This window comes from Coniophora puteana (assembly GCF_000271625.1).
Source record: "Coniophora puteana RWD-64-598 SS2 unplaced genomic scaffold CONPUscaffold_10, whole genome shotgun sequence".
Lineage (NCBI taxonomy): Eukaryota > Fungi > Basidiomycota > Agaricomycetes > Boletales > Coniophoraceae > Coniophora > Coniophora puteana.
The window spans coordinates 1,190,252-1,214,296 of record NW_006913062.1 but is presented as its reverse complement, the minus strand read 5'-3'; the positions used below and the strand labels follow the sequence as shown (position 1 = coordinate 1,214,296).

Genomic DNA, 24,045 nt, shown 5'->3' with positions numbered 1-24,045 from the left:
ACGCGCCGACCACCTTGTTTAAGGTGATCCTTGCCTCACTAACCCTATGCGTTCTCTTCTGCAAACCGAAAATGACAATAGGGTTTAATATTTATGTTTACATCAGTGTTTGACATGTCATTAACGTTGTGTTGGGCGTGGTTTGGGGCCTGATCTGCGGGATGCAAGGGTGTCCTCTGTCACCAGCTGCGAGCTTATCATACAGTTTAGTACAAAATGAAAACCGATCGCCGCGTGCGAGACGTATGCTATGTATTGTACGGGTGCACGCTATCATAGGCCGGCGTCAGACATCATTAGACATGTTCTGACCATGCTCACGCCGATGACGACGAATAATTGGTACCTAAGCTTGAGTCTGAGTCTTATTTTATCGTTGCGTATTTTTGATGCAGCTGTAAGTGCTCCCAACACTAAGTAATGTGTGCGCACCAGGGTAGCTTACCTGGACAGAGGCCTGGTCCTATGTGCGCATCTGCGACCCTGAATAGGGGCTAATTGTCGCACCAATTCGGACCAAACCGGGACCAGGCCTCCGGGGGGAATTTCAGGGGTCCTAGCCAAACCCGTATCATACACACGGCAGAGGTCATTGTTTGGTCACGACTAGTACACTACGGTACTCCTTTGCCCCTCCCCCCCCTTTTTAGTTCCTGTACACACGTCAGACCTGTCTACCATAAGGCATAGCCTCAGAGGACAGTAATCAAAGATTTTGAATGAATGAATGAATCTATGACAAAGCATCAACCTATACTGTTACGCCCACCTAACAGACACCTCCTACTAGACGACCCCTCAAACTAACGCATCTGTTCGAAGTTATATTGATGTAAGAGAGCCGGAGCAAGACACGACATGTTGGCAACTTATGTGGTACTACAATGCACGATGGATATTAACTAGGACTAGTAGCTGGTATCGTATTCGATGCGCAAGACACAAGGTATCAAAGAAATCCAAGAGCAAGAAGAACGAGGACAAGAAATACTCTCCTACAACACACCATTCGTGTCGACCAAGAGGGCAAAACAAAACACACAATGCAGTCACCGATTCGTCCAAAATTGTCGACACCAGAAAGAAAGAAAACAGCAGGGGCAAGAGCGAAAGCGAAAGCAATTAGACCTTATTTGGCGTCTTCCTCTTTTCAACCACCACAACCACAACCACCGCAGCAACAACTAGTCTCAAGCCGTCTTCACCCGCTGCTTGCTCACCACCGTCGCCGCCGCCGTGACGCCCACTCCGCAGGATGTCGACGGGCGCTCGCGGTCGTATCGCGTCTGGCTCTTGAACTTGCAGATATTAAACTTGCGCATCTTGGTCATCCGGCGCGAGCCAAGCCTGCACACCCGGGCCGTGCCAGGATCACGTTCGTCAGCGATCACGGTCGCAGACCTAAAGCGTCATTATGCTCGACTCAACGCACCTGATAAAGCGCCGGCCCTCCTCCGATACCTCGTCCATCTCCATCCGCGTAATGGACACCGCATCGCCGTGCCCGTATCCCGCTGCATCGGATGTGGACGGAGCATTGGCCTCGAGCTTGGGATTGCATGTGACATCGACGTGATACGCTTCAACGCGCTCTGCCCCGCCCCCGGGGCCGTCGCCCGCCGAACGCGCGATGCGCGCGGTGAACACAACGTCAACGACGTGCTTGCACCCCGACCACGCCAGGAAGTCCGCAAACGTGCGCAGGACATAGCGCACGCCCTTGGGGTTGAGCACGTCCCCGTATGGCTCGTGTACCATCACCGTGAGCAGGCGTAGGTGCGGTAGGGCGACGCCGAGGGCGGGATGCGTGAGGCCCACCGCGATCTTGACAAAGTTGTGCACGTTCACGTGCAGCGAACGTAGGCTGGTGTGCACCAGAAACGGTTCCTCAGGTGGGGCTGAGGCTAGACTGGTCGTCGAAAGAGAAGAACGGGTGGAGGAAGAGGAAGAGGAAGAGGAAGAGGAAGAAGACGCAGCTGTCAATGAAGGTGGGCAGGGGGACTTGCTGGAGAGGATGGCGGCAGCAGAATCCGAGTCCCTGGTCAGCGTACCGAGCGTGTAATCAAGCTTGTCAAACGTAAGATGCACCAGGTTCGGACACATCTCCAGCAACTGCACGAGCGCCATCTCCTCGAATGCATGGTGATCTTCTGGCTCGAATCTTAACTCCGTTACCAACTCCCATCCGAGACCCAGGGTGTTCAGACACACGACGTGCTCGACCGCGCACCGGAGCTCAAGCTTTGGCGGGAGCATCGTCACGCCCTCGCACCCAGACAGCTCCTTCAGATCCTCGAGGTCCAGCACAAGCCTCTCAGTCACACGCGCGTGCTCAAGCAGGCTCGCGAGCGCCGCATTCGTCTTCCTCCTGCCCTGCCTGTAGATCACAAACAGATCCGCGCAGCGCGGCGTGAACGCGGCCATGAGCTCGCACACCTGCACATCCCAGCTCGAGATGCACCGCATCGCGCTGTCCCTCTGCTCCCTCTCGATGCCCACACTCGACCAGCACCGCGCGTCGACCGCGACCGCAAGGGGCAGAGTGCCCGCGCGCTCGAGCCACGCGCGGTACAGCGCGACATCCGTGTCCTTCCTGGGCATACGGCTCGACGGACGGATATACAGCGAACACCACAGCTCGGGTGTGCTCCCCGCCGTGCCGCGCCACAAGTCGCACACCTGCATGAGCAGCAGCGGTGCGCGGCGGGCGTGCGGCTCGCGGTAGCGCCCGTCCGAGAGGCAGAGGACAAAGACCTTGCGGAGGAGCTCGAGGGGCAGTTTCGAGATCGGGGAGTGGGTGCAGTCGTAGCCGATGCTGGACCAGCCGGAAGAGGATCTAGAGGGGGGGGAGACGAACCTGACCTTGGTGCGGTCGTCCTCTAGCAGCTCGCAGAGGAGGGGGAGATTGCCCATGAGACTGGAGATGGGAGCGCGGCTGTGTAGCGCGTTGGCGATTCCTTCAACGGCGCGGAAAGCGGGGCGGCCCGGCGATGGCCTCGTAGAAGCAGACATATACAATGGGGTTTTCGGAGGGCAGCAGACACGGAGCAAGCAGAAGACGGAAAGTAGGAGAGACGTTGCGTGTTTGAGCACGGGAGAGCAAGCCGAAGCAGGCAAGAAAATTAGGACATGAGGACAGCACGGAATCTCCGTGTACTGGTGACGCCTCCCTATTAATAAGTCTCAAAGAGAGTTTAGAGTCGCCGACATTCCACACTCGAAAGCACCACCGACATTCCAACAGAGCCAAATCCATATCTTTACCGCACTTTGATCCGAGGAACGTTGTATGTCATCACTACTCCTCCACGCGCGCAGCACGGCTGGCGGGACGAAAGCTGTCGGTCGGAACGCACCACCGTTGAGCGCCAACTTCTCCTCGGGGGTGGTGTCTCGCTGATCTTCTTCTTGGGGATGAGCCCCACTGCCAGACGGGGATGGCCGATTCGATCTGCGGACCCAGCAGGGAGCGCGAGCTCACAGTAGAGGAAAGGAGAATCGAAGAGGGAGAGGGAGTCCCACGTCACAGATCTGGATACACTCGGGGACATCCCCATGCATGCCCGGGAGGTTAGTACCTCATGGACAAAGCCTTTATCTATTGTAACGGGTGGCCAGAGCGGGATCTTGAGCTTGAACGTCACATCGATCCAGACCCAGCGTCCTGCGACAGAGGTGCGCCGTTGAATGGCACAGTTACGATGAAACACAACCCGAAGCTGGCAACGCGCTCATTCCGATGAGCGACGCGGACACCACACCCGGCATAGGGGCGACTATCCAGTAAGCCAGCATCCATCTTCTCCTCCACGATGCCGAACTGGTCTGCCAGTGTTGAGATATTTTTAGACATGTGCGGTAGCTAACGTGCATGCCCCTCAGGCTACGGTTGCAGGCCTGGTCAATAACAAGGGGAAAGCACACCGTTTGGCAAAGCAACACAAGATAATTTATTGGTTCAAGTACAACGCATAGAGGCATCGTATATAAACAAGGTATAATGTTCCTCCACAAAAGCAAGAAAACATCATTCTCCACACCACACCACTCACTGATATGGCGATGGAGAGAAGGCATGTACCAAAAAAAACATCAATTCATACAATCACCGACTCTTACATATACTTCAAGCCGTCGCCTCCCGTTACTTGCCCTTGACCATCGGCACCATAACAAGCCCGCCAAGCCGGTCCACGCTCAGCTCAGACGTCGAGACCGCTCGGTCGTTCCGCGCCTGCCTCTTGAACTCTACGCAGACATCATACTCGCGCACCTTGGTCATCGGGCGCGAGTTAAACCTATCCGCATACACAAGCCCCCCCAAAACCGAATCAAACATCAACAACCCACTCCAAACTCCTCCACAACGCCCAAACCCACACACACCTGATCAAGCGCCGGCTCTCCTCCGACAGCTCCTCCAGCCTCATACGCGTCACAGTGAAGCCGCGCGGCACCGCGTCCTCAGAGACCTCCACGCGGTACGCCTCGCTCGTCGCGCCCTCGCACGGCTCGCGCATCATGCGCGCAATGCGCACGGTGAACACAATCTCCACCTGAGCGTGCCTGCACCCCGACCTCCGCAGGAACTCCGCGAACGTGCGCAGGGCGCGGCGCACGTCCTTGGGTGCGAGCGCGCCCCTGCTCGGCTCGTGCACCGTCACCGTGAGCAGGCGCAGATGCGGCAGGGCGACGCCGAGGGCCGGGTGCATGAGGCCCACTGCGATCCTGACGAAACCGTGCACGTTCACGTGCAGCGAGCGTAAGCTGGTGTGCACGAGTGCCGCTTCTACGGGTGAGCGTTGAGGCGAGCAAGGCGACGACAAGGACGAGGGTAATGATGAGGCAGATGGCAGGGATGAGAACGAGGACGAGCGCGATATCGAAGACGATGGCAAGGATGAGGATGAGGACGGTGGTGATGAGGACGAGGACGGGGACGAAGGCAATGAGGACGATGAAGACGATGCTAACGAGGGCGAGGAAGACGAGGGCGACGATAAGGACGAGGACGAGGACGATGTCGCCAATAAATTAGAGGATGGATAAGGCGTCAGCGTGAATGTCCTGGGCCGACCAGCAACGGTGGCGTCGACGCCAGCCCTACTAAGCGGCATGCCAAGCTCGAGATCGAGCTTGTCAAACGTGAGATGCACCAGGTTCGGACACATACCCAGCAGCCGCACGAGCGCCGTCTCCTCGCACGCATGCCGGCTCTGCGGCTCATACCTCAGCTCCCTCAGCGCCTCCCACCGCCACCCCAGCGTCCGGAGACACCCGACCTGCGCGACGGCGCACCGCAGCTCAAGCCGCGGCGGGAGCGCCGTCTCGCACCCGCCGGACACCTCCACTTCCTCCAGACCCTTCAGGTCCTCAAGGTCCAGCCTAAGCACCTCAGCCCGCTGCGCATGCCCCAGCAGCGCCGCGAGCGCCGCATTGCCCGCCCGGCGCGTCCCGTGCCTGTAGACAACATACAAATCCGCACAGCGCGGCGCGAACACGGCCATCAGCCCGCACACCTGCGCGTCCCACCGGACCTGGCAGTCCGCCCCGCAAGACGAGGGGCAGCGGCAGCGGCAGCGCGCGTCAACCGCGATCGCGAGCGGGAGCCCGCACGCGCGCTCGAGCCACGCGTGGTAGAGCAGCTCCGACGCGTCGTCCTGGTCGCGCGCCGAGACATCGGAGGCACTGGCACTGTTGCTATTATGACTATGGTTGCTGCTGTGGTTGTGGTTCGACGACAACGGCGACGGCGCGCGAATGTGCAGCGAGCACCACAACTCCGGCGTCCCCCGCGCCGCCTCGCGCCACAGGCTGCACACGCGCACGAGCAGCAGCGGCGCACGGCGCACGTGCGGCTCGCGGTAGCGCGCGTCCGGGAGGCAGAACACAAACACCTTGCGGAGCGCCTCGAGTGAGAGCTTCGCGATCGGGGAGTTCCTGGGGTCGGTGCCGATGCTGACGCTGACGCTGGTGGACCGGCCGGGGCGTGAGAGGTTGCCGCCTGTGAAAGAGGAGGAAGAGCATGAAGAGGAGCCGGAAGAGGAGGATAAGGATAAGGAAGAGGAAGAGGGGGAGCTCAAACTAGTTTTGATGCGGTCGTTCTCGAGGAGCTCATAGAGAACGCCGATGCTGCCCAGGAGGCTCAAGATGCGGGCGCGGTTATACAGCGCAGTAGCGAGCCCTTCGACGGAGCGGAAGGCGGGGTTGTACGTCGTCGGTGAGGGGTGACGCTCATGCAGGTGGTTGGGCATGTGGAAAGTGAAGCTGAAGTACTGCGCGCTAGGAGAGCTTTTTGCGGAGCAACAGGACGAGGATATGCGAAAGCAAGAGCAGGCAATCAGAGCTTTTCCAAACTTTCAGAAGCAAGAACAGAGCAGACGCAGGCAAGAAATTCAGGCCATACAAGTAGCAAGAAAGCGCGAAAGGAGAGGCACGAGGATATCGAGCGGCCATGATGGTAGTGTGCACTTATGAGAAAGACGCGCCTGTGTTCCATTCGGACGAGCGCGCCGTGATCAATGTCGACCTGAACAAGCACCGCATTCCATAGAATATGATATGATGCCCTGATCATGACGCCTCAACGCCGTGCCTTCAAAAGAGTACTATGCATAGTATATTGGAATTAGAATCCGTATGACACAGTGAAAGGCGGAATAAAACTAAACAACCGAACGCAAACAAACCACAGCCTGTTCTAGAACCCTCAGATGCAAAGGGATGAATCGGTGAAAGCCCGTCCTCCGCCTCCAACACCATCCGGATGCACGGCCCACACAATGGAAAAAAGGGGTGACTTCTTCCTCGCCTCGTCCGCGGCGCAGTTACGAGTCTTCGTCGGGAACCTCTTCTACGCGGGCAGCTCGGCCAGCTCGGCTGACGGGTCGAGAGCTGTCGGGGGTGTCGACCTCCTCGATGAACGCGCCGCCGTTGGACGCGAGCTTCTCCTCGGGCGTGTTCCCCGCCGGCGCCTTGCCCTTCCTGCTCTTCTTCACCTTCTTCTTCGGGATGTCCCACTCCCACCCGGGCACGAACGACTCGATCTGCAGCACACATCAGACCCACAATAACATGACATAAGATAGAGAAACAACGCACCACACCAACGTCCGCAAACAGATTCGGGAACATCCATATCCCCGGACTCGCGACAACCAGCGTCACAATATAAAACACAAGCCGCACAATCGCGAGCACAAAAAACGCGCCGACGAGCCCGAGCATCGCCACGCTCAGATACCACACGCCCAGCCTCATAATCGGCGGCCACAGCGGGAACATCACCCCCGCGAGCATCACCGCGACCATGAGCAGCCCGCCCGCGTACGTCGTCCACTGGCTGCCCTCGTAGAACCACGCGTAGTACCCCTCGGGCGCGAACGCCTGCTGCGGGAGCACCTGCAGCACGCGCGGCGAGCTCGCCGCCGAGCCCGACGGGCTCCCGCGCTCGACGCGCAGGAAGAACGTGAAGGGGATGACGGACTGCAGGAGCTTGGAGGCGTCCTCGTCGGACGTTACGGGCGGGACGTTCTTGAGCTTGGCGTATGCGGGGGACTGCAGCGCTTTGGCCGCCGTCTTGCCTGTGTAATAAGCATGGGTGTCCAGTAGTCAGCAGGGCAGAACAGAGCTCGGGTTATGCACCTGCGTCTGCGCTTTGGCGGGTGCTAGCGCGTGACGCACGAACAAGACGTGGGCTGACGGAACTCACCCTTGAAGTAGTCGACACGTTTACCATTGAGAGCGCCGACCCTAATCTTGATGCCCGCCTTGCTGCTCCGGAGGAACGAAACGACATTTTTGATGTCCTGGGGTGCGCTTGCCTGTCGCTCCGCCGTCGACATGTTGCAGCTGGAGGGGGGGAGCGTTCAAAGTTTAGACGGAATGCAAGAGAACCTGGCACAGGCTGGCTTCGTCGGACCACGCCAAAAACGTTACACAGTTCGCTTAGTCAGCGTGACACGTCTACCCTTGCTCCCGTGCGTCCGTTCGCACGCATCCCTCTTCCCTCTCATCATCGATCATCATCGGTTCATCAACGTTCATCCCCCGTTTCAGCGGTGGTCAAGGCTGTTGTCGCAGTCCAAATGCGTTATATATCCAGATGTAATGACACTCTCGAACAGCTTAAGGTATAAGGTACTGTTCGAGAGTGTCAATACCTATGTGTTCCTCTCGCTTCTTACCCCAAAACATGTTCACCAGACTACTAACTTTACCGCATACAGGCACGAAATCAAGAGTTTGTGAGCGGTGCACGGGAGGAATATCATTGCGGAGAAACAGTTCATGAGTCTAATGTAGTAGAGTAAAATGATAACAATGCGATAGATGTGCCGCTACGCCATACGTCAGGGCGCCATTGACATTACATTAACTTTAGCCTTGAGCTCAAGACGACGCGTTCGGCTGCGACTTTGTCTCCTCGACTGTCATTTTAGGGACAATGTTGTGCTCCTCGAGGAGTGCGCGGAACTGCCCGTTTCGCCACACTGCAAAGAACAGACAGCATCGTGTTAATTAGCAAAAGGGGCTCAGAAGGGCACGCAAAGGACACGCACTGTCGATGACAACGTCCGCGCCGCCGACGAACTCGCCCTTGACGTACACCTGCGGGATGGTGGGCCAATCCCTACACGCGAGTGTGTCAGCAAAAGGAACAGGAATAAGGACAGAGAGGGAGAAGGACGCACGAGAACTCCTTGATCGAATCGCGCAGCTCCTGGTCCTCGAGGACATTGAACGTCTTGAGCTTGTCCTCCGGGACCTCGGAGAGCGAGAGGACCTGGCACGCGGCGCGCGAGAAGCCGCACTGGGGCATGTCGGGGGTGCCCTTCATGAAGACGACGACGGGGTGGGCGTCGACGGCCGACTGGAGCTTGGTGCGCATGTCGTTCGAGATCCAGCGCTGTTGTGCGAGGGCCAGGGGTGACGGGCCCCGTGCGGAGGCACGCAGGGCGGAGGAGACCTGCAGGCAAGTCGAGAGAGGTTAGTCGAGTTCCTGTTTGAGAGGGAGGGGGGATGCAGACGTACGGAGGAACGGAGGGCGCCGCGCAGCATGGTGGTAATTTTGGGGTGGGTGAGCGAGTGTAAGGAGAGAGCGACCCGGGATTTCAGACAAATGAGAGTTGTCTTGAGGGTCGTAAGCGGAGGAGGAGCACAGTTAGTATGCCGCTTACAAACTCGGGCTTTCCTTTCACAGTAACGCAAGCCCCTATCAGCACGGGCGCCGGAACGGAGGCAAGGACGTCGGCAGGTGCGCGGGAGCTTTGTCGACGACCCATGACGACATGGATGTCGTGAAGGAGAACGTGCCCCTGCTCCGCTTTCCATCATGTAAGTACACCTGTGGACCTCACACCCCGCGCCAGCTAGACGGACACACGCTCCATCATATCGATATAATGGCCCGATGACTATTTAGGTGGGGCCATCCGAGCCTCCGAGACAAAATTGTCCTCCGAGGCGTCAATCATCTAATGCACCCCGCTCTTGCTATCGACGACATCCTCCGTATCATCTGCGACAAGCAGGATTACACCCGCGATCTTGCTGCATTGGCCAGAACGTGTCTCGCCTTTCGCGAACCTGCCCTCGATGCTCTCTGGTGTTCACTGGACGACGTTGACCCGCTGCTCCGGTGCCTGCCTCAGAACTTGATAGGACGAGAGCAAGATTCCTCCACCGGAACCCAGGCAAGTCACATTCACCCGCCACTACAATCCCTCTGACGCTCATCTCGACGCAGAAATGGACACTCCTCCGACCATTCACCGACTCCGACTGGACAACCCTCAGATCCTATACCCGCCGCGTCCACAGCCTATCCAGCCACACCCGCTCACATACCCACATCCACCTCTCCCTCTCCCTCGCTCTCTCCAGCCCTCCCTCGACCTTTCGCCCGCTCTTCCCAGCGCTCAAAGACCTCACTTGGGACGCCTCACGCCCGTCCTCTCCGCATACACTCGCAGCAGAACGCACCCATCTCCTGCCCCTGCGCTCGCTCGCTGGCCCAGAGCTCACCTCGCTCAACCTCTCGCACCGCTCCGCCCTGCCCCTCCCGCGCACGCTCCTCCACTCCCTTGGCGCCCTCTGCCCGCACATGCGTTCCTTCACCTACTTCTTCGACCAGACGTACTACGGGCCTCGCGATCATACCTCCAGCGGCGCAGGCGCGATACCGTCCCTGGCCGAGGCCATAACGCAGTGGCACCACCTCGAAACCATCACGTGCGACTCGCTCAGCGGTGACGCGCTCCTGCACCTCTCGCGACTGGACACGCTGCACACCCTCGAGCTGCGCAACCAGCACGCCCAGCACGTCCCCGTCTTCGATCCCGAGTCCTCCTCCGAATCCGAGCCCGCATGCGCGTCGCGATCGCAATCGAAACCCGCGTTTGCCCGCCTGCGAGACCTCGCGATCCGCTCGTCGTCCGCGTCCGACGGTTTCGCAGCCGCGAGACGCTTCCTACGCACCGCGCGCCCCGCCAGCCTCGCGAGTGCGCACTTCTCCGCGTGCGGATGCGCGGCGGGGTGCCCGGACGATCTGCACGACCTCGTTCGCGACCTCGCTGCTGCCCTTGCTCCGCCCCGCCATCCGAGTATCCACGGGCCGCCCACGCTGCGCAGCCTGTGCATCGAAGAGGACTCTGACGCGGAATACCGCCGCGCCCAGGGTTCTATGCCTCCAGCGCATATGAACCCGCCAACACCGCCCCACAGCACCACCACCGGCGCGAGTAAGCGCGACGACATCTCCGGACGCACGCTCGAGCCGCTCTTCGGCTTCCCGAACCTCGCCGAGCTCAGGCTCGACACGCCCCGCGCCGTCATGCTCGCGGATGACGACGTGCTCGCGCTCGCGGGCGCGTGCCCACGGATTCGGGCGCTGCAGGTCAACGAAAAGCGCGGGTGGCGCCCTTGCGGTGCTGCTGGACCTGGTGCTGCTGCTGCTGCTACGAGCGGCCATGGACTGGCGCCGGGACTGGACATGGCGCCGCCGCCGCGCGTGACGCTTGTCGGGCTCGTCAAGCTGCTCGCGGCGCTCCCTGATTTGCGTCTGCTGAGCATCGCGGTGGACGGGCGGAGCGTGCCGGTGTTGAATGACAGTCTTAGCGTCCGGGATATCGACTCATCCGCTCTTTCGACCTCCTCTGCAGCGTCAGAGTCAGAGTCGGAGTCGGAGTCAGAACCAACGCGGAATCGAACAAAGGCGACGCCGCCGCCAGCCAACCGCAAGACCCATCCTCATCCCCATCCTCATCCCCATCCTCAGCCTCCGCACAAGCCCAAACCCAAACCCAACCCACCCCCACCATCAACACCACTCCCAACACCACCACCTCCACCCCACCGCCTCTCGCTCGACCTCCTCGACTCCCCCGTAACACCGCACACACACACGCTCGCCGCATGGCTCCTGCGCGCGAGCCCCGCGCGGCTCGGGTGCATCGACCCGTGGGTGTGCTGGGACCACGCGCAACACCGCGCCGCGGCGGTGTACCGCGCGCGGTGGGAGGACGTGTTTGATGCGATGCGCGCGATGAAGCGGGATGAGGAGATGGGGGTGGGGGTGGGGGTGAAGGTGAATGTGAATGTGAAGACGCGGGGGCAGGCGAGGCGGGGGAGGGACCGTGTGCATGCGTCCTCGTCGTCTTCGGCATCGTCAACGTCAACGTCAACGTCGGTGTTGGTAATCCGCGGGGATACTTACAACAAGTTATAAGCGCGAGCGTCAGCTGGCCCTCCAGAAGGAGAGATTGATACCCCGCAGACGTGGTCTGTGGTCGCTCAGATACGGACGTAGCGTATCAACAAGTCGCTACATAGTCTTACTTTATTCACTCAGTACACAGAGGAAACATAACAATCAATTCCTTTGAATTTACCCTGTAAGTACTCTGCAAGCAACCCTTGCAATCGGGCTTGTCGCACTGTATCCCGTTTCACAGAAGCGCTGAGCTTGTTTAAAATAATCGGGGCCAACGTTATGATGGGGCGAGCAGCATAAAAAAAAATATGAGCGCTGTACGCGTGTACGCAGTATAAAAACGTATGGATATATAGTCGGGTATAAATTAGCACTATGGCGGATGGACCAGCGCTTCTATCCGCAGGGCACTGTCCGTGTAACATACAGGTATGCGAGGGTGGGATATAGCCATGATAAAACAATGTGGCATGGAAAAGCAAGAGCAGGCTGAAAATCAGTGTGAGAGCGTGAGACGAGATGATGATGTGTGTATGGTGAGATGACTGGAGGATAAAATAGAGAGAGAGAGAAAGAGAGAGAGAAAGAGAGAGAGAAAGAGAGAGAGAAAGAGAGTGAGAGAGTATCGCAGATAGATAAAGAAAAAAAAGAGACGCCAGCAGAGAAAGAGAAAGAAAGAAAGTGTGCGTGTATCGCCAAACCCCACCGCACACCAACCGCAGCTCACGTCGCCTCCTCCACCGCATGCGACTGCGACCTGCGCGAGTGGATCGAGAGCGTCCGGCGGAGCCACGACCCCTGCGGATGCCCGTCCTCGTCGCGGTCCTCTTCGTCGTCCTCGTCGTGCGCGTGCGCCGCGTCCGAGTACGGCAGCGGCACCTCGCGCGTCGCGCGGTACTGGTCCATGTTACCGAGGTGCTCGTTCTCGAGACGGTCTGACGGGCCGTGGAGATGGCGAGATACAGTCAGTCTCGTGTCCAGGACGGAGAAGTGGGGAAATGGAGAGGGAGGTGGAGAGTACGTACAGAAGTTCCACTGCACCCTGCGCAGAATCTCCAGGAAGGCGGCGATGAAGGTCCGAACGGTGATGTTGATCCCTCCTGTGGGGAAATAGGATAGCCAGGAGAAGCGGAGGAGGAAGTTCGTAATGAATGCAACGTAGTAAAGCTTCATTTACAACATCAAAGAATGGAATTTTGGGGAAGGAGATGAAAGACGCACGGGTATATGGCCAGTGTACATAACCTCTTTTCTAAGAAGAGGGTATCGAGCATTGCGCTGGAACAGCGACCAATCCATGAGGAAGTCCTGCAGGGATCACGTATGAGCACCTAGCATTGTGCAATGATGCCGGGAGGCACTCACCCAAGCACATGCATATAGGGAGTATATTGTCCCAAAGAGAACCCAAAGCACGAAGCTGTAGCCGCTCGGTTGGTTGTCTAAAAGACGAGCACGTCACATACATTAGTAATCACACAACACCGTCAAGCAGAACGACTCACTGTTATGTCTCCAGAAGTAATAAAAGAAATAATAGACCATTCCCATCCCGTACTTCCCAGCCTGAAGTTAATCCCACATCAATCAATCAATCACCCAACCGACAAAGAAACAAACACGAAACAAAACACACATTGATCAAATGCGTCGGCAGCCTCGAATCATAGTACCGCCGCAGACTCTGCACGAACCGCGCAAGAAACGGCAGCACGCCGAGGACGTAGTAGTACCCCCAGTTGTGCCCCGTGCTGCACGTCGTCCACGCCTCCTGCACGTTCGGGTCGTACGCGGACCTGACGAGCGTCTGCGCGTGCTGCGTCACCACCATCGCCACGGCCGTCATAGTTGGTGCCGAAGCATAGCCGGTGCCGCTGGATGTGGGCGTGGGAAGCACGATGAACGAGGGGAAAGGGCCCGGGGACGTGGGGCGCGGGAGTGTCGCTGAGGACGGGACGGTAGGGTAGTAGCGCGTGTAGAAGCAGCCGATGAAGAAGAGGTCGGAGAGGGAGTAGACGAGGCTGGTGAACTGGTCGCTGAAGGGATGTGGTTAGTCTACTGATCTAACAACGACGATCATGTTGCAGACGAACCCGAGCCAGAAATCCGTAAACTAATGAACTGTGGTCAGCACATCGCCTCATTTTACGTGCTCCAGCCCGACTCACCTCAACGCGCCACAGTCCACTCCCGAGGAGCTTCGCAGAGTTCCGGATGGTCCAGTATCGTGACCTGCCCCACATTAGGGACTACAATACCAGCACCACCATAATCAGACACGACGCCACCAAGCATACAGGCAAAACGCACCATAACAGGGTTGAACATGACCACGAGCACGACCAGCAGCCATACCAGCGGCCATATCAGCGGGTCACCGGCCCGCGCAAAAGACAAGAAAAACGCATAAGCGAGTGTGCAGCAAAGGAATGACGGTAGCTAGAGAAAACAAAGGTCATATCGTCAACATTACTTATTTGCTGCCGCCGTTTCACATTGAGAAGCACGCACTTCGAAGTATTCTCGGTGGTCAAGACGAGACCGGGTGTCCAGCTCTGAGAAGCGAAGCGATATGATCAGCGCTAACCACCACAGCCGATGATGACAATGGTACTCACCAAAAATGAAAGTGTAGTTGATTCTCTCGGTCGCCCAGACCAGCAGGTTGAGTCCGATGAGCAGAGGAAGCAGCGTGAAGAGGAGGAAGACGGAGTAAATGAACAAAATAACATTCCACGACGGTAGTTCGGCCTTGGTGCGCTCCTGGAAGCCTGTGTATAATGCACATAGATCCTGTCAGCGACTGTATGCGCATATAGCCAGGGCGCAAATGAACATACAAAGGATAAGCCCCATGATCAACGCAGGCACAGCAAGGCCCATCCACACGCCTGACCGGAACGTACTAAAGTGATGCGACTTGTTGCGTGAGCCGGCGCGCAGGCGGTTGACGGCGCGTTTCTTGTCGCCTCTCTCTGTTACCTCGGTGAGCCTTTTGGCAAAACGAGGCGAGACGACGGGAAAGTACCAAAGCGCGCGGCGAACAGCTCCTCCATCTCGCCGAGCATGTAGTTCACGGAAACACCAGAGGCGAAAGCGGCGGGCTCCACTCTCTCCTTCATGTAGGCCGCCTGCGCAGGTACCTTCGTGACCTTTTCGTACTTCTTGAGCGCTTTGCGGAAACCGGTGAGATTGAGAATCTAATCCAACGATAAACAATCAGCCAGTAACACGAGACGTCCGAACAGGAGACATACTCGGTAGTTGTTCAGTATCTCAAGTCCACTAAAACGAAGTTCAGAAAAAGAGAACGCGGCGCACGAGAAGACGACACACCGATAATGCTCAGCCACAGCTTTCTTCAGCTTCCTCTTCGCGTTGTGATACTCCTGCGGTTCCAAGGTGCGTTTTGGACTCAAATGGCCCGCCAGCTTAGGCGAGTCCGATCCGGCCTTGATAGCCTTCATCTTTCCGTTTCCGTTTCCATTCCCGTTCAAAGGGACCGCCGTCTCCCCCGAGAGCCCCGAGTGGTTGGTACTCTCTCGTTTGACGGAGAGATCGAGCTCAACTCTCTTCCCGGTAGGATTTGACGAGGGTCCGGCGGTGTTACTGGCGCTCGGAACGAGGGCTTGCAGAGCAGCGGTCAGGTTTTGGTGAGCTTTAGCCGACCAGACGGCGTTCGCGTTGGCCTCCTGCAAGCAAGAACGTCAGCCGCTATATAGAGATCGAGAACCGAGACTATTGACATACATAGAACACTTTACGATGGTTCTTGAGATCGCTCAGCTGGTCCCGCAGTTTTCGGCTACGGACTGCCATCTCCTTCTCCCGCTCAACGTAGAACGCTTCCACTTTTTCAAGTTCTCCATCCAGGCGCTCGAAGAATTTGGCATGTAGTGGAGGAAGCATCGGAATGAGCTCGCGAAGAGGAAGCGGGGCATAGTTGGAGTCTCGGAAGAACTGGAACGGGCCATGAGGCGAGACAGGAGCGAACGGCGTCGAGTCGGTCCGAGCAGGTGCCCCGGATGCATCGTTGGTGCGGTTGAACGGATTCGCGACCTTGATCGACAGGGAGGGACCTATATATAGCAGAGTTATGATGAGCCGCTGCTCAACAGTAATAATTAGATTGGTGAACGTACGGGATTTCGCTGTTCGTCGCTGCTGCAGGTTCCTCGTTCCCCCAGCAGCCCCTGACTCGGCTGAAGAGGCAGCATTTGGCTCCTCAACGAGGTTAGAGCGTGAGGCTGATAATGAACCATTCAAGGTGTTTGCACGGCCTATGACCACGTGGGGTGGGCTGTTACTCTGAGGCTCTGTTGGGCTCGGAGGAGGGTCGATGTCGACCGTTGCTCGGCGGAGTGCATCGCGAGCCGGAGTCGAGTTTGAGTTTGCCGACTCATACTGTTGCTGCTGCGCCCGTATCGCACTGATGGTTTTCTTGAGACCACGGTAGTCACTGTTACATCAATATGAAGGTGAGACCGTGACTGAGGCACTGATATAGGGTTTAGGACGGACATGTAGGCCTTTTTCCACTCTGGGGTCTGTGCGTGGCGCTTAGCGTAAATCGTTAGAACCTCGAGGTGGGAAGCGAGGACTGACCTGAGTATCCTGAAGGTATCTAGAAACGTCGAAAACGGGGCACCAAAGGTCAGCAATCCGTGATATGGCTGGAGCTGAGAAGGAAGACATACTGCGCAAACTTCATGGCTGAGCATTCGCAGCAAACGGAGGGTGAAAGGAGGGGGGATTAATGGTCGTGTGCATGAAAAAGTTGGAGGCAGTCACCCTTAAAGGGTGCGTCTAACCAATGGCCAAGCAAGGGTCGCGTTCAACCATAGCTCGACACTTCCTTGCGGCTGACCGGAGCGCAACTACCGCGTCATGTCATACCTTCCTAATTGGGTGGCCCCAGATGCGTCAGTCCCTCTGCAAATGCGGATAGGGGCGTTACATGGAGTCACCCTCGCCTCGGGGCCGTCACCGCTCTTCCACTGACATACCGCACGTTCGACTATTTAGGACGGCCACCCGCACAGCGCTCGGCCAGCACCAGACACTACAACCCTTCCACACAGCTCGGCCCTACGAACGTTTACAAGAATCGTCAAAATCGCAATGGTCCATACCCCTACCCCAACCGACCGTCTTCTCACCTACGAATACATCATCTTCGATGTCTACGGCACCCTCGTCGACTGGGAATCGCCCATCTACAATTCACTCAACGGCTTCTTTGAGGACCGGTCACTTGACGCTGTCCTCACAGCCTACCAGTCCGCCGAGACAGATCTGGCAGCAGCCAACCCCAACATGCGCTACCCCGAGATCCTCACCGAGGTCTACCGGCGCCTATCGCAGCACAACACGGGGCCACCCCCTGACACACAGAGCGGTCTCGCCGATAGCGGTGCATCCAGCAGTGCCGTCACCCAAGACGATCAGCCCCGCACCGACCCCGCCGAGCGCTTCGGCAACTCCGTGGGGGACTGGGAGCCCTTCCCGGACACCCTCGAGGGCCTCAAGATCCTCAGGCAGCGGTACCATCTCGTCGCCCTGAGCAACGTCGACAACGATTCCTTCGCGCGCACCATCGACAAGTTGCAGAAACCCTTTGACCTCGTCGTCACCGCCCAGGAGCAGGGCGTGTACAAGCCAGACCCGGAGGCACTCAATGGCGCCATGCGCAGGATAGTCAAATGGCAGAACCCGGAACTCGTTTCGGCAAGCAACGCGGATCTGCAGGGCAAGGTGGACGAGCTCAAATCGAAAGTTCTCGTCGTTGCCGGCAGCTATACCCACGATATCCAGCCTGCACAAGCCCACAAACGCGACGGCATGGGTACTGTCTGGATTGACCGCAAGGATGCAGTTATTGGTCAACCGGATGAAACCCTCCGAAGACAGGAGAACCCGCCGTGGGACTGGACTTACACCACGCTGGGCGAGTTGGCGAAGGTGGTCGAGGCGAAGAAGCCAATCAGAAGCGTGTAGGCGGGGGCAAGGGTAGTCAAGAATCACTGCGGTCGAATTGCTGTCCGCCACTTGCACGTTACACCTGTCATATTCTCCTCTATGATGTATCGATAACCAATAGCAGATCAAACGTTGTGACGGTTGTAAGAGTACATTCGTGATGAACGAAATCCACTCCCTGCCCAAGGGTATCACATCCTCACTTCATAGACCCCAGCATCTGCTCCAACTCCCTGGCTATCAACGAGTTCGGGCACGTCCTCTTCAATGACCTACACTCCCCAAGAATCATCAGCCCTTCGCCCTGAACACGATAAGCAAATGAAGGAAACGCACTCAAGCTTCGCCTTGTCCCCTCGCTCCTTACACTCCCTGCCCGCAAGCCTCCAATCCCCGCACTCGACATACAGATCGACTCGTCTCGGCGAATCACACCGTATCACATATGACGTCGCCTCCTTGCTGTGGCCCTTCTCAAGCAGGTGCCGCACGAACGCCTCGTACCCGATGGGACTCCGCTTCGAACGTGCGAACGCATCCAGGCCCTCGAAGTCGCGCATCGCAGTCAGCGCGTGCAGCTTCACGTACCAGAACCTGCCAGAACATGATGAGAGTGGGGACGTAATGAAGACGTAATGGCCGACGTACCGTTTGTCAGCGACCTTGAAGTCCGACTTGACCTTGTCCGCCTTCTTGGACATGCCGTTCATGAGCAGGGTCCGCAGGGTTTCGTTGATGCTCAGGCCGAAGAACGTAATCTTCCCGTCTGACTCCTTCTCGAGTTGTTGCTGGTACGCCAAGAGACGGGCGTTCTCATCCATCATCTATGTGGCCAAAAGCACCTTTAGGAAACGAGAATAATATTCGACACAGAAACGCACCTTCGCCTCAAAGCCCCTGTCTTTGTCCTCGGAGAAGAACTTCTGCGCCGCCTTGACTGAAGTTAGGATGGCAGCTGGATCCTACGCAGGTTCAGCGACTGTACAATAGATGTTTTATAATGAATAATTACAGTCATTTGCGATGCCTCGTCCAAGGACAACACAGCGCTCTCAACCCGACGGTCATCGGAATAGTAAAAATCGCGAAGCATCTCGCGATTCTGCTCCCTCGCATAGACTTGCAGCAGTTTACTCGCAGGCGCGAGCTTCGTACCGCCATCTTCAATCAACCGGAAGAATGAGCCCAGCGGCAGGCGTTTATGCAAGTGCAGAAGGACGTGGTAAACTGGCAAAACCAAAATTAGACTTCACGCTCAAAGAAATGAACCAAGGAAAAAAACTCACCCAAATCGGTATCGCCGCTATCCACAGCCTTCAACAAAGCCAGCCTATCCTCCTGCATCATCAACAACAGCGGCACCTGGTCCGAAGCCCGGGGCTCGTGGTCCAGCAGCTAATCATCCCATCATCCCATTCATTAGCGGTACACCCCTCAACTTTAACAAGAAGAAGAAGAAGAAGAAACAAAACGCCGACTCACCTTCGTTGCCAACCCCGCTTTGCCCACCTCCCACGCCCTCTTCGCAATGTCCGCATAACTCACTTCCCCATTGCCAAGCTGCTCGAACTTCTCCACGATCGACTTACACACTTCTTCGTCCGCAGTGAGCTCCGCGTCCTTGCCTCCCCCCGTTGTCGCGGGCTTCGCACGCGCGATCTTCGCGCACGCCCAGTGCTTGAGCACGACGTCGGGCTTGAGCGAGAGGAAGGAGGAGATGCGCAAAGCGAGGAGATGGAGATTGCGCGAGGTAAGGCGGGCGATAAGGTGTGATGGGGAGGCGTATTGGTATCTGCGGAGCAGAAAACGTAAGGTTACGGCGTTTACAAAGACAATTTGGGAGAACACTAACTGAGAATACGTTAACGGGATCCCGATGTCATAGAACCGGACTGCGTTCATCACTTTGAGCGCTTGGCCCATGTTTACGAAATCGGTAGGGTCGTAGAGGTCGAGGAATCCCCATCCAAACTTAGCTGCCTGGAGGTAGTTTAGAATTTTGTTAAAAATTCGGTGAATGGATTATCTCACATTGAGCAGTCGCCGTTGCCAATATGGTTCCCATTCGCGGCCAGCAGCATCGATGCATTCGTTAACGGCGACAGCAAGGTCAGGTCGTATACTCCGAATATTATCGTCAGCCTTCGCGGAACGCTGAGTGAAGCTATCCCATGCGTCGAAAAGGATGGCGGAGGGAGATGTGGATCCAGGTCGGAAGACGGAGAGAGAGGAAGCTAATTCTCGGAAGATGAGCAGCAGAAGGGATCGACAAGAGGTTAACGCACCGGGGACCTTTTGTATCAAATCACAAACTTCACGGTCAACCACGCGAACTCCGTCTACTTCTGATACTGCGAAGGGTGCGCCATAGTACATGTACCTAGAAAGCGTGTTATTTTGGGGGGAATTCAAGTAATGAAAACTCCTTACGGAAGCGTGTCGCCCGATGGCCCAACGAGAACGGCGAGGTTGCTCCATGTCACAATAATTGCGTCGTTCCCGCACCACTCCACTTGCAGTACAGAACCCTCTCCGCCAAGGGACGAGGTATCAATATCCGCTAGACTTCGTTGGAAGTCTGTTGACACGACCCATAGTTGTTCACTGAATGTCAGAAGCGCAAGAAGCTTGCCGTTCGGAGAAGGCGAGACGTGCGTGAAGGGTCCACGAGAAAGGCGTTGGTCCACAGCCTCCAGGTTGTCCACCGCCAGTATGGTTGACTCCACGGAGAGGAGAACTTCAACATGTCGTGAAATGTTGAGATCAGGAGGAATAATTGCCCATGCATGAGGTGGCTCAGTAAGACCTGTGTTTATGAGTGGATACGTTCAGAAGTGCGGTGTAGGCGACTTACCAGGTGATGCAAGAGTTAATGGTTTCCCGCCTTCCCAATCCTTCACCTCAAGCAGCAATAACGACCCCGTCAGTGCGACGAGCCCATTAGGGTGTATGCGTGCATCCACGATCCCCATCTCCGCCGCTTCTGTGCCAAGTGAGTGCTGAGTGTAGTCGCCTTGAAGGTCGTACAGCCGGTACACGCCCTCTTCGTTGAGCACGACCAGCTTCTCGTCTGCCGTCCATCCGAACTTGATGATCTTTCCCTGGTCCCACTAGAAATCATGTCAGGAAAATCGCTGAATTTTTATAGAGGGAAGTATCCACACTGAAGAGGAGCAAGCCCTCGCCCGCAAGCGAGTACACCTGTATCTGAGCCTTCGCAAAAGCCGGTGTCGAACGACCCAATGCAACGAGCTTGGTATTGTCCCGCATCATTGCTAACAACCATAACACGGAATTAGATGCAACATAAGAGGTGGGTAATGACGTTGCACGCGAACCTAAAGGGCCTCCATTCCGACAACCAGCCACGACGTAGTCATTGAGATCAGGTAGTTTCCCCGGTATTGAGTATACTTGCTGACGGCGGTAAAAGACGTTTCCTTCAGGCATAGCAGCCCATGTTGCTGTTGGATGTTCGGTCATAGATCCCATTCTGGCTGATGGTCGTGGTTGAGTTCGGAGTACTGTTACCGCAAGCTATCGAACATGCACAAGTCGGGAGGGCCGGACGACAGCGATGGTATGGCAGTAAGTAATGGGTGTCTGAAAGGAGATGGCGAAGAAGTGAAGGGAGCCTAGGGGAGACAGTGTCACGATTGCACCTGCTACGAGGTCGACACGCGCAAGGCTCACGCGTCGCACTCCACTACTATTGCATCCGGATATGGAACCCCTATCGACAAAAATCGGCCACATTGAAAGAATATACCACGATAAATGCCCTTGCAAGACGGTAATAATCTACTATTACAGCGCTTTGCAAGTGAATGCGGAAGCCTGGGTGGAGAGATGGCAGTGCACACTGGGGCCGGTGCAGGACCCCTGGCATGAGGCGGGCGAACGATGCGGAGTTCTGCCTGAATTGCTGTGCTCGCGTGGCCGAATTTGGCAGGTACTACTCGGGGTCCTCACTCGGCTGTCTCGGCGGGGCCACTTCGCGTCAGAGGCTTTTCCGCATCTTTGTGCAAACCGCTGTAATACATCCGTATGAACTTCAACGTCAATGTAGCAAGAATGTACGATAACGCAACGTGTTGTGATGCTGGGTAACCCGAGATGAAGCATGCGTAGTGAGACAGAAACAACAAATAAGTGACCTATAAAACGAATGTACGAACTTAAATAGCAAAATGCCACAAGTTAACACCGATAATAGTGATATGAAGAATTGAAGGGATGACTTCAATGCAGAGGACAATTACAGCACACGAATCGGGACGCGTGCCCTGACTTCGTCCGGGCCAACGAGAACAGATACGTCCAGATAATACTGGAAGGATCGTTAGCTGTGTACCCGTATGCGAGAGATGGACAGACTTACTTTCACGCTGACACCCGGCCAGTCGACGCTGGGAAGCATGTTTCTCGACAATGGGATCTTGTCTTTATGGAGACCCTTCGGTAGATTGGGTTGCCACTGGCCCTCCGAGCCTTCTTGCCGGCGCGGACGCTTCGGAAAGCCTAAGCAGACTCGCGTGAAAAGCGTCCGCGTATCCGAGTATGATTCGCTAGGGATTCCGGGCAGGGGCTTGTATGTAACAGAAGCGGAAGCAAAGGGCTCGTCGCGTGAGCGTGTCCGCATTTTGACCGGCTTGTTAGTAGGTGTGCCAAAACGCTTAAGCAACTTTCGGGTGTCATCGGAGTTGGGAGGTGGGGTTTCCGGAGGAGTGGGAGGGAGATCGGGTTGTTGGGGCGTAATGGTGACCTGACGAATCAGAGCGACAGTGATTGTCGCGTCCGAAGCGATCTCGCAAGTGAGGGTAGGACAATTCCGCGATGTCTTGTACACGACGTAGAAAGGAATGGAAGTTGAACGAGAGAATGTATGGGGGTGGGGCAGGGTAATCTGATCATGTCTCAGCTCAGCTTCGTGCCGCAAACTGGATAATTGTAGACACTTACGGCGCACTGGAATGGAATAAATCGCTCCGCCTTCAACGGCATTTCGATCCACAAAGAGGGTTCAAGCACGGAACCGTCCAGAGATTGGAAATCAGAATCTGGACAGAACGAAATCGGAGCCTCGAGTCTAATTAAACCACGTCAGTCTCACGAAATCTCCGTCATCTGCTAAATGAAGTACATACTTGGCCCAGTCATCGCCGTCGGTAGACTCCCAAGTAGCGATAAGCTTGTAGGCGACTTCCGATTTCTCCACAAAGCGCCTTTTGCGGCTAGTCTCAACCTCGGACGTCACCAGGAAAGTTGGGGGCATCTCCTCTCCAGGCCTCGAGCCCCGCGGGATCTCGAACTTAAACTCGCACGTCCGAGGACCGTTACTCCCACTGCTCCGCAGACTGCTCGAACTGCCCTTTCGGCGAACAGTAAAAGCCTCTCTAAGACTGGAGCGCGACTCGTTCGCCCCACTCATAGGAATGACAACGGAAGACGAGAGAAAGACGTGACGGCGCATGTCGATGGGAAGATTGGGCGAGAGGCTATCTTCGTCTTCTTCAGTCCGGACGGTGCGGTATTCGAAGGCACCCTCGATCTGGAACAAAGGATCACTAAAACGGTTCATGAGACACTGACAACATAGGCATACCGAAATTGAGAGACGCCCGTTCTGCGAGCAAGAAGGGTCTAGTAGGACTTTCCCCTCCACGCGATCGTGATCGTGAAAAACAGGTCGCGAGACCAGACCCTCAGCTCCAGGCTGCGGCACCATCTTCACAGATGGACTCAACACCTGCATCTCAAGAAGTAAAGAACTTTTGAAGCGCCCCATCAATATCGTCCCAAAGCTTTCTGTCGTCACAGCACTTACCGAAAATGGGAAACGTGATGGTTGGGCGACTGCGAAGCAGGGCTCTCAGGACACTCCCTAGTTGGTGTGAGGTAGAAGCTCGAAGGTGGTGCTGCAGAGTCCACTCGAACACGGGGTCGGATACGAACAGCCATATCGTCAACTGCAGCGGTGCACCAGGGGAACTTGGAGCAGGAGTTTGGGGAGAGTAGGGACGGCGAAGGGGTTCACGTTATACCGCATTCAGCCCAGGATATATAACTCATCCCTTCGGTACCCAGGGTAATGATATGACGGAGAAGTCAAATCCCTGGAAAGGCTCGCTTGAGCACCGTGGGCAGGTCACAAGAAGCGCGCCTGAGAGAGGTAATCCGGACGCTTTCCGAGTCCTTGAGAAGTCGCGTTGTGAAGCGCAAACCCGCGTGTCAATCGTTACAGCAAAGACGCGTGAATCCGCACCCAAAGTATTGTGACCGCTGAATCGCAGAAGCAATGCCAGTGAATACACCCAAAGTGCATTCGCAAACATGAGGGCGTGCAGGGCATA

General features: G+C 56.6%; 9 protein-coding genes across 9 annotated transcripts; 2 read left to right on the top strand and 7 right to left on the bottom strand.

Moving 5' to 3' along the window:
- Positions 1–1,051: 1,051 nt before the first annotated feature.
- CONPUDRAFT_167503 (uncharacterized protein) lies at positions 1,052–3,684 on the bottom strand. The gene is made up of 2 exons (XM_007773336.1): positions 1,433–3,684; positions 1,052–1,347 (listed from the first exon to the last, which is right to left on the bottom strand). Exons 1-2 carry the CDS (start codon positions 3,010–3,012, stop codon positions 1,191–1,193), a joined length of 1,737 nt encoding a protein of 578 aa, XP_007771526.1. The 5' UTR covers positions 3,013–3,684; the 3' UTR covers positions 1,052–1,190.
- Positions 3,685–4,144: 460 nt separating this feature from the next.
- On the bottom strand, positions 4,145–6,391 carry CONPUDRAFT_167502 (uncharacterized protein; the record flags this gene model as incomplete). The annotated part of the gene is made up of 2 exons (XM_007773335.1): positions 4,387–6,391; positions 4,145–4,298 (listed from the first exon to the last, which is right to left on the bottom strand). The coding sequence occupies exons 1-2, from the start codon at positions 6,252–6,254 to the stop codon at positions 4,145–4,147; spliced, it is 2,022 nt and encodes a 673-aa protein (XP_007771525.1). The 5' UTR covers positions 6,255–6,391.
- Positions 6,392–6,577: 186 nt separating this feature from the next.
- CONPUDRAFT_108451 (translocation protein) lies at positions 6,578–7,888 on the bottom strand. The gene is made up of 3 exons (XM_007773334.1): positions 7,712–7,888; positions 7,102–7,583; positions 6,578–7,046 (listed from the first exon to the last, which is right to left on the bottom strand). Exons 1-3 carry the CDS (start codon positions 7,842–7,844, stop codon positions 6,828–6,830), a joined length of 834 nt encoding a protein of 277 aa, XP_007771524.1. The 5' UTR covers positions 7,845–7,888; the 3' UTR covers positions 6,578–6,827.
- A 361-nt stretch (positions 7,889–8,249) lies between these two features.
- Positions 8,250–9,138, bottom strand: CONPUDRAFT_83880 (glutaredoxin). The gene is made up of 4 exons (XM_007773333.1): positions 9,034–9,138; positions 8,694–8,968; positions 8,562–8,632; positions 8,250–8,492 (listed from the first exon to the last, which is right to left on the bottom strand). Exons 1-4 carry the CDS (start codon positions 9,058–9,060, stop codon positions 8,392–8,394), a joined length of 474 nt encoding a protein of 157 aa, XP_007771523.1. The 5' UTR covers positions 9,061–9,138; the 3' UTR covers positions 8,250–8,391.
- Positions 9,139–9,506: 368 nt separating this feature from the next.
- CONPUDRAFT_30971 (uncharacterized protein) lies at positions 9,507–9,662 on the top strand (the record flags this gene model as incomplete). The annotated part of the gene is made up of 1 exon (XM_007772892.1): positions 9,507–9,662. A coding segment is annotated over one exon (156 nt), but the record flags the coding sequence as incomplete, so codon positions are not given.
- A 2,648-nt stretch (positions 9,663–12,310) lies between these two features.
- CONPUDRAFT_128164 (EXS-domain-containing protein) lies at positions 12,311–13,544 on the bottom strand (the record flags this gene model as incomplete). Its single annotated transcript, XM_007773332.1, has 6 exons — positions 12,311–12,648; positions 12,739–12,880; positions 12,935–13,021; positions 13,079–13,155; positions 13,219–13,279; positions 13,350–13,544. 6 exons carry the CDS (start codon positions 13,542–13,544, stop codon positions 12,437–12,439), a joined length of 774 nt encoding a protein of 257 aa, XP_007771522.1. The 3' UTR covers positions 12,311–12,436.
- Positions 13,545–16,834: 3,290 nt separating this feature from the next.
- On the top strand, positions 16,835–17,710 carry CONPUDRAFT_60751 (haloalkanoic acid dehalogenase; the record flags this gene model as incomplete). Its single annotated transcript, XM_007772931.1, has 3 exons — positions 16,835–17,111; positions 17,154–17,410; positions 17,468–17,710. 3 exons carry the CDS (start codon positions 16,835–16,837, stop codon positions 17,708–17,710), a joined length of 777 nt encoding a protein of 258 aa, XP_007771121.1.
- A 181-nt stretch (positions 17,711–17,891) lies between these two features.
- CONPUDRAFT_60311 (vacuolar assembling sorting protein VPS16) lies at positions 17,892–21,175 on the bottom strand (the record flags this gene model as incomplete). The annotated part of the gene is made up of 14 exons (XM_007772906.1): positions 17,892–17,964; positions 18,029–18,286; positions 18,341–18,516; positions 18,574–18,654; positions 18,705–18,919; positions 18,979–19,087; positions 19,175–19,484; positions 19,545–19,672; positions 19,724–19,926; positions 19,978–20,072; positions 20,123–20,498; positions 20,547–20,802; positions 20,855–20,967; positions 21,031–21,175. 14 exons carry the CDS (start codon positions 21,173–21,175, stop codon positions 17,892–17,894), a joined length of 2,538 nt encoding a protein of 845 aa, XP_007771096.1.
- A 356-nt stretch (positions 21,176–21,531) lies between these two features.
- On the bottom strand, positions 21,532–23,715 carry CONPUDRAFT_167495 (uncharacterized protein). The gene is made up of 6 exons (XM_007773331.1): positions 23,520–23,715; positions 23,298–23,463; positions 22,840–23,243; positions 22,655–22,781; positions 22,074–22,598; positions 21,532–22,022 (listed from the first exon to the last, which is right to left on the bottom strand). The coding sequence occupies exons 1-6, from the start codon at positions 23,651–23,653 to the stop codon at positions 21,951–21,953; spliced, it is 1,428 nt and encodes a 475-aa protein (XP_007771521.1). The 5' UTR covers positions 23,654–23,715; the 3' UTR covers positions 21,532–21,950.
- Between the last annotated feature and the right edge of the window lie 330 nt (positions 23,716–24,045).

What these genes read in the sequence shown, in the direction of transcription:
- CONPUDRAFT_167503 (XM_007773336.1), bottom strand. Translation starts at nt 3,012, where the DNA reads ATGTCTGCTTCTACGAGGCCATCGCCGGGCCGCCCCGCTTTCCGCGCC. An exon ending in GAGGGCCGGCGCTTTATCAG is followed by an intron (nt 1,348 to 1,432) that starts GTGCGTTGAGTC and finishes CCGGGTGTGCAG; the next exon opens with GCTTGGCTCGCGCCGGATGA.
- CONPUDRAFT_108451 (XM_007773334.1), bottom strand. Translation starts at nt 7,844, where the DNA reads ATGTCGACGGCGGAGCGACAGGCAAGCGCACCCCAGGACATCAAAAAT. An exon ending in ACGTGTCGACTACTTCAAGG is followed by an intron (nt 7,584 to 7,711) that starts GTGAGTTCCGTC and finishes CTTATTACACAG; the next exon opens with GCAAGACGGCGGCCAAAGCG. An exon ending in TGTTTGCGGACGTTGGTGTG is followed by an intron (nt 7,047 to 7,101) that starts GTGCGTTGTTTC and finishes TGTGTGCTGCAG; the next exon opens with ATCGAGTCGTTCGTGCCCGG.
- CONPUDRAFT_83880 (XM_007773333.1), bottom strand. Translation starts at nt 9,060, where the DNA reads ATGCTGCGCGGCGCCCTCCGTTCCTCC. An exon ending in GCGGCGCCCTCCGTTCCTCC is followed by an intron (nt 8,969 to 9,033) that starts GTACGTCTGCAT and finishes ACTTGCCTGCAG; the next exon opens with GTCTCCTCCGCCCTGCGTGC. An exon ending in GATTCGATCAAGGAGTTCTC is followed by an intron (nt 8,633 to 8,693) that starts GTGCGTCCTTCT and finishes ACTCGCGTGTAG; the next exon opens with GGATTGGCCCACCATCCCGC.
- CONPUDRAFT_167495 (XM_007773331.1), bottom strand. Translation starts at nt 23,653, where the DNA reads ATGGCTGTTCGTATCCGACCCCGTGTTCGAGTGGACTCTGCAGCACCA. An exon ending in CATCACGTTTCCCATTTTCG is followed by an intron (nt 23,464 to 23,519) that starts GTAAGTGCTGTG and finishes GCGCTTCAAAAG; the next exon opens with TTCTTTACTTCTTGAGATGC. An exon ending in TTATTCCATTCCAGTGCGCC is followed by an intron (nt 22,599 to 22,654) that starts GTAAGTGTCTAC and finishes AGACATGATCAG; the next exon opens with ATTACCCTGCCCCACCCCCA.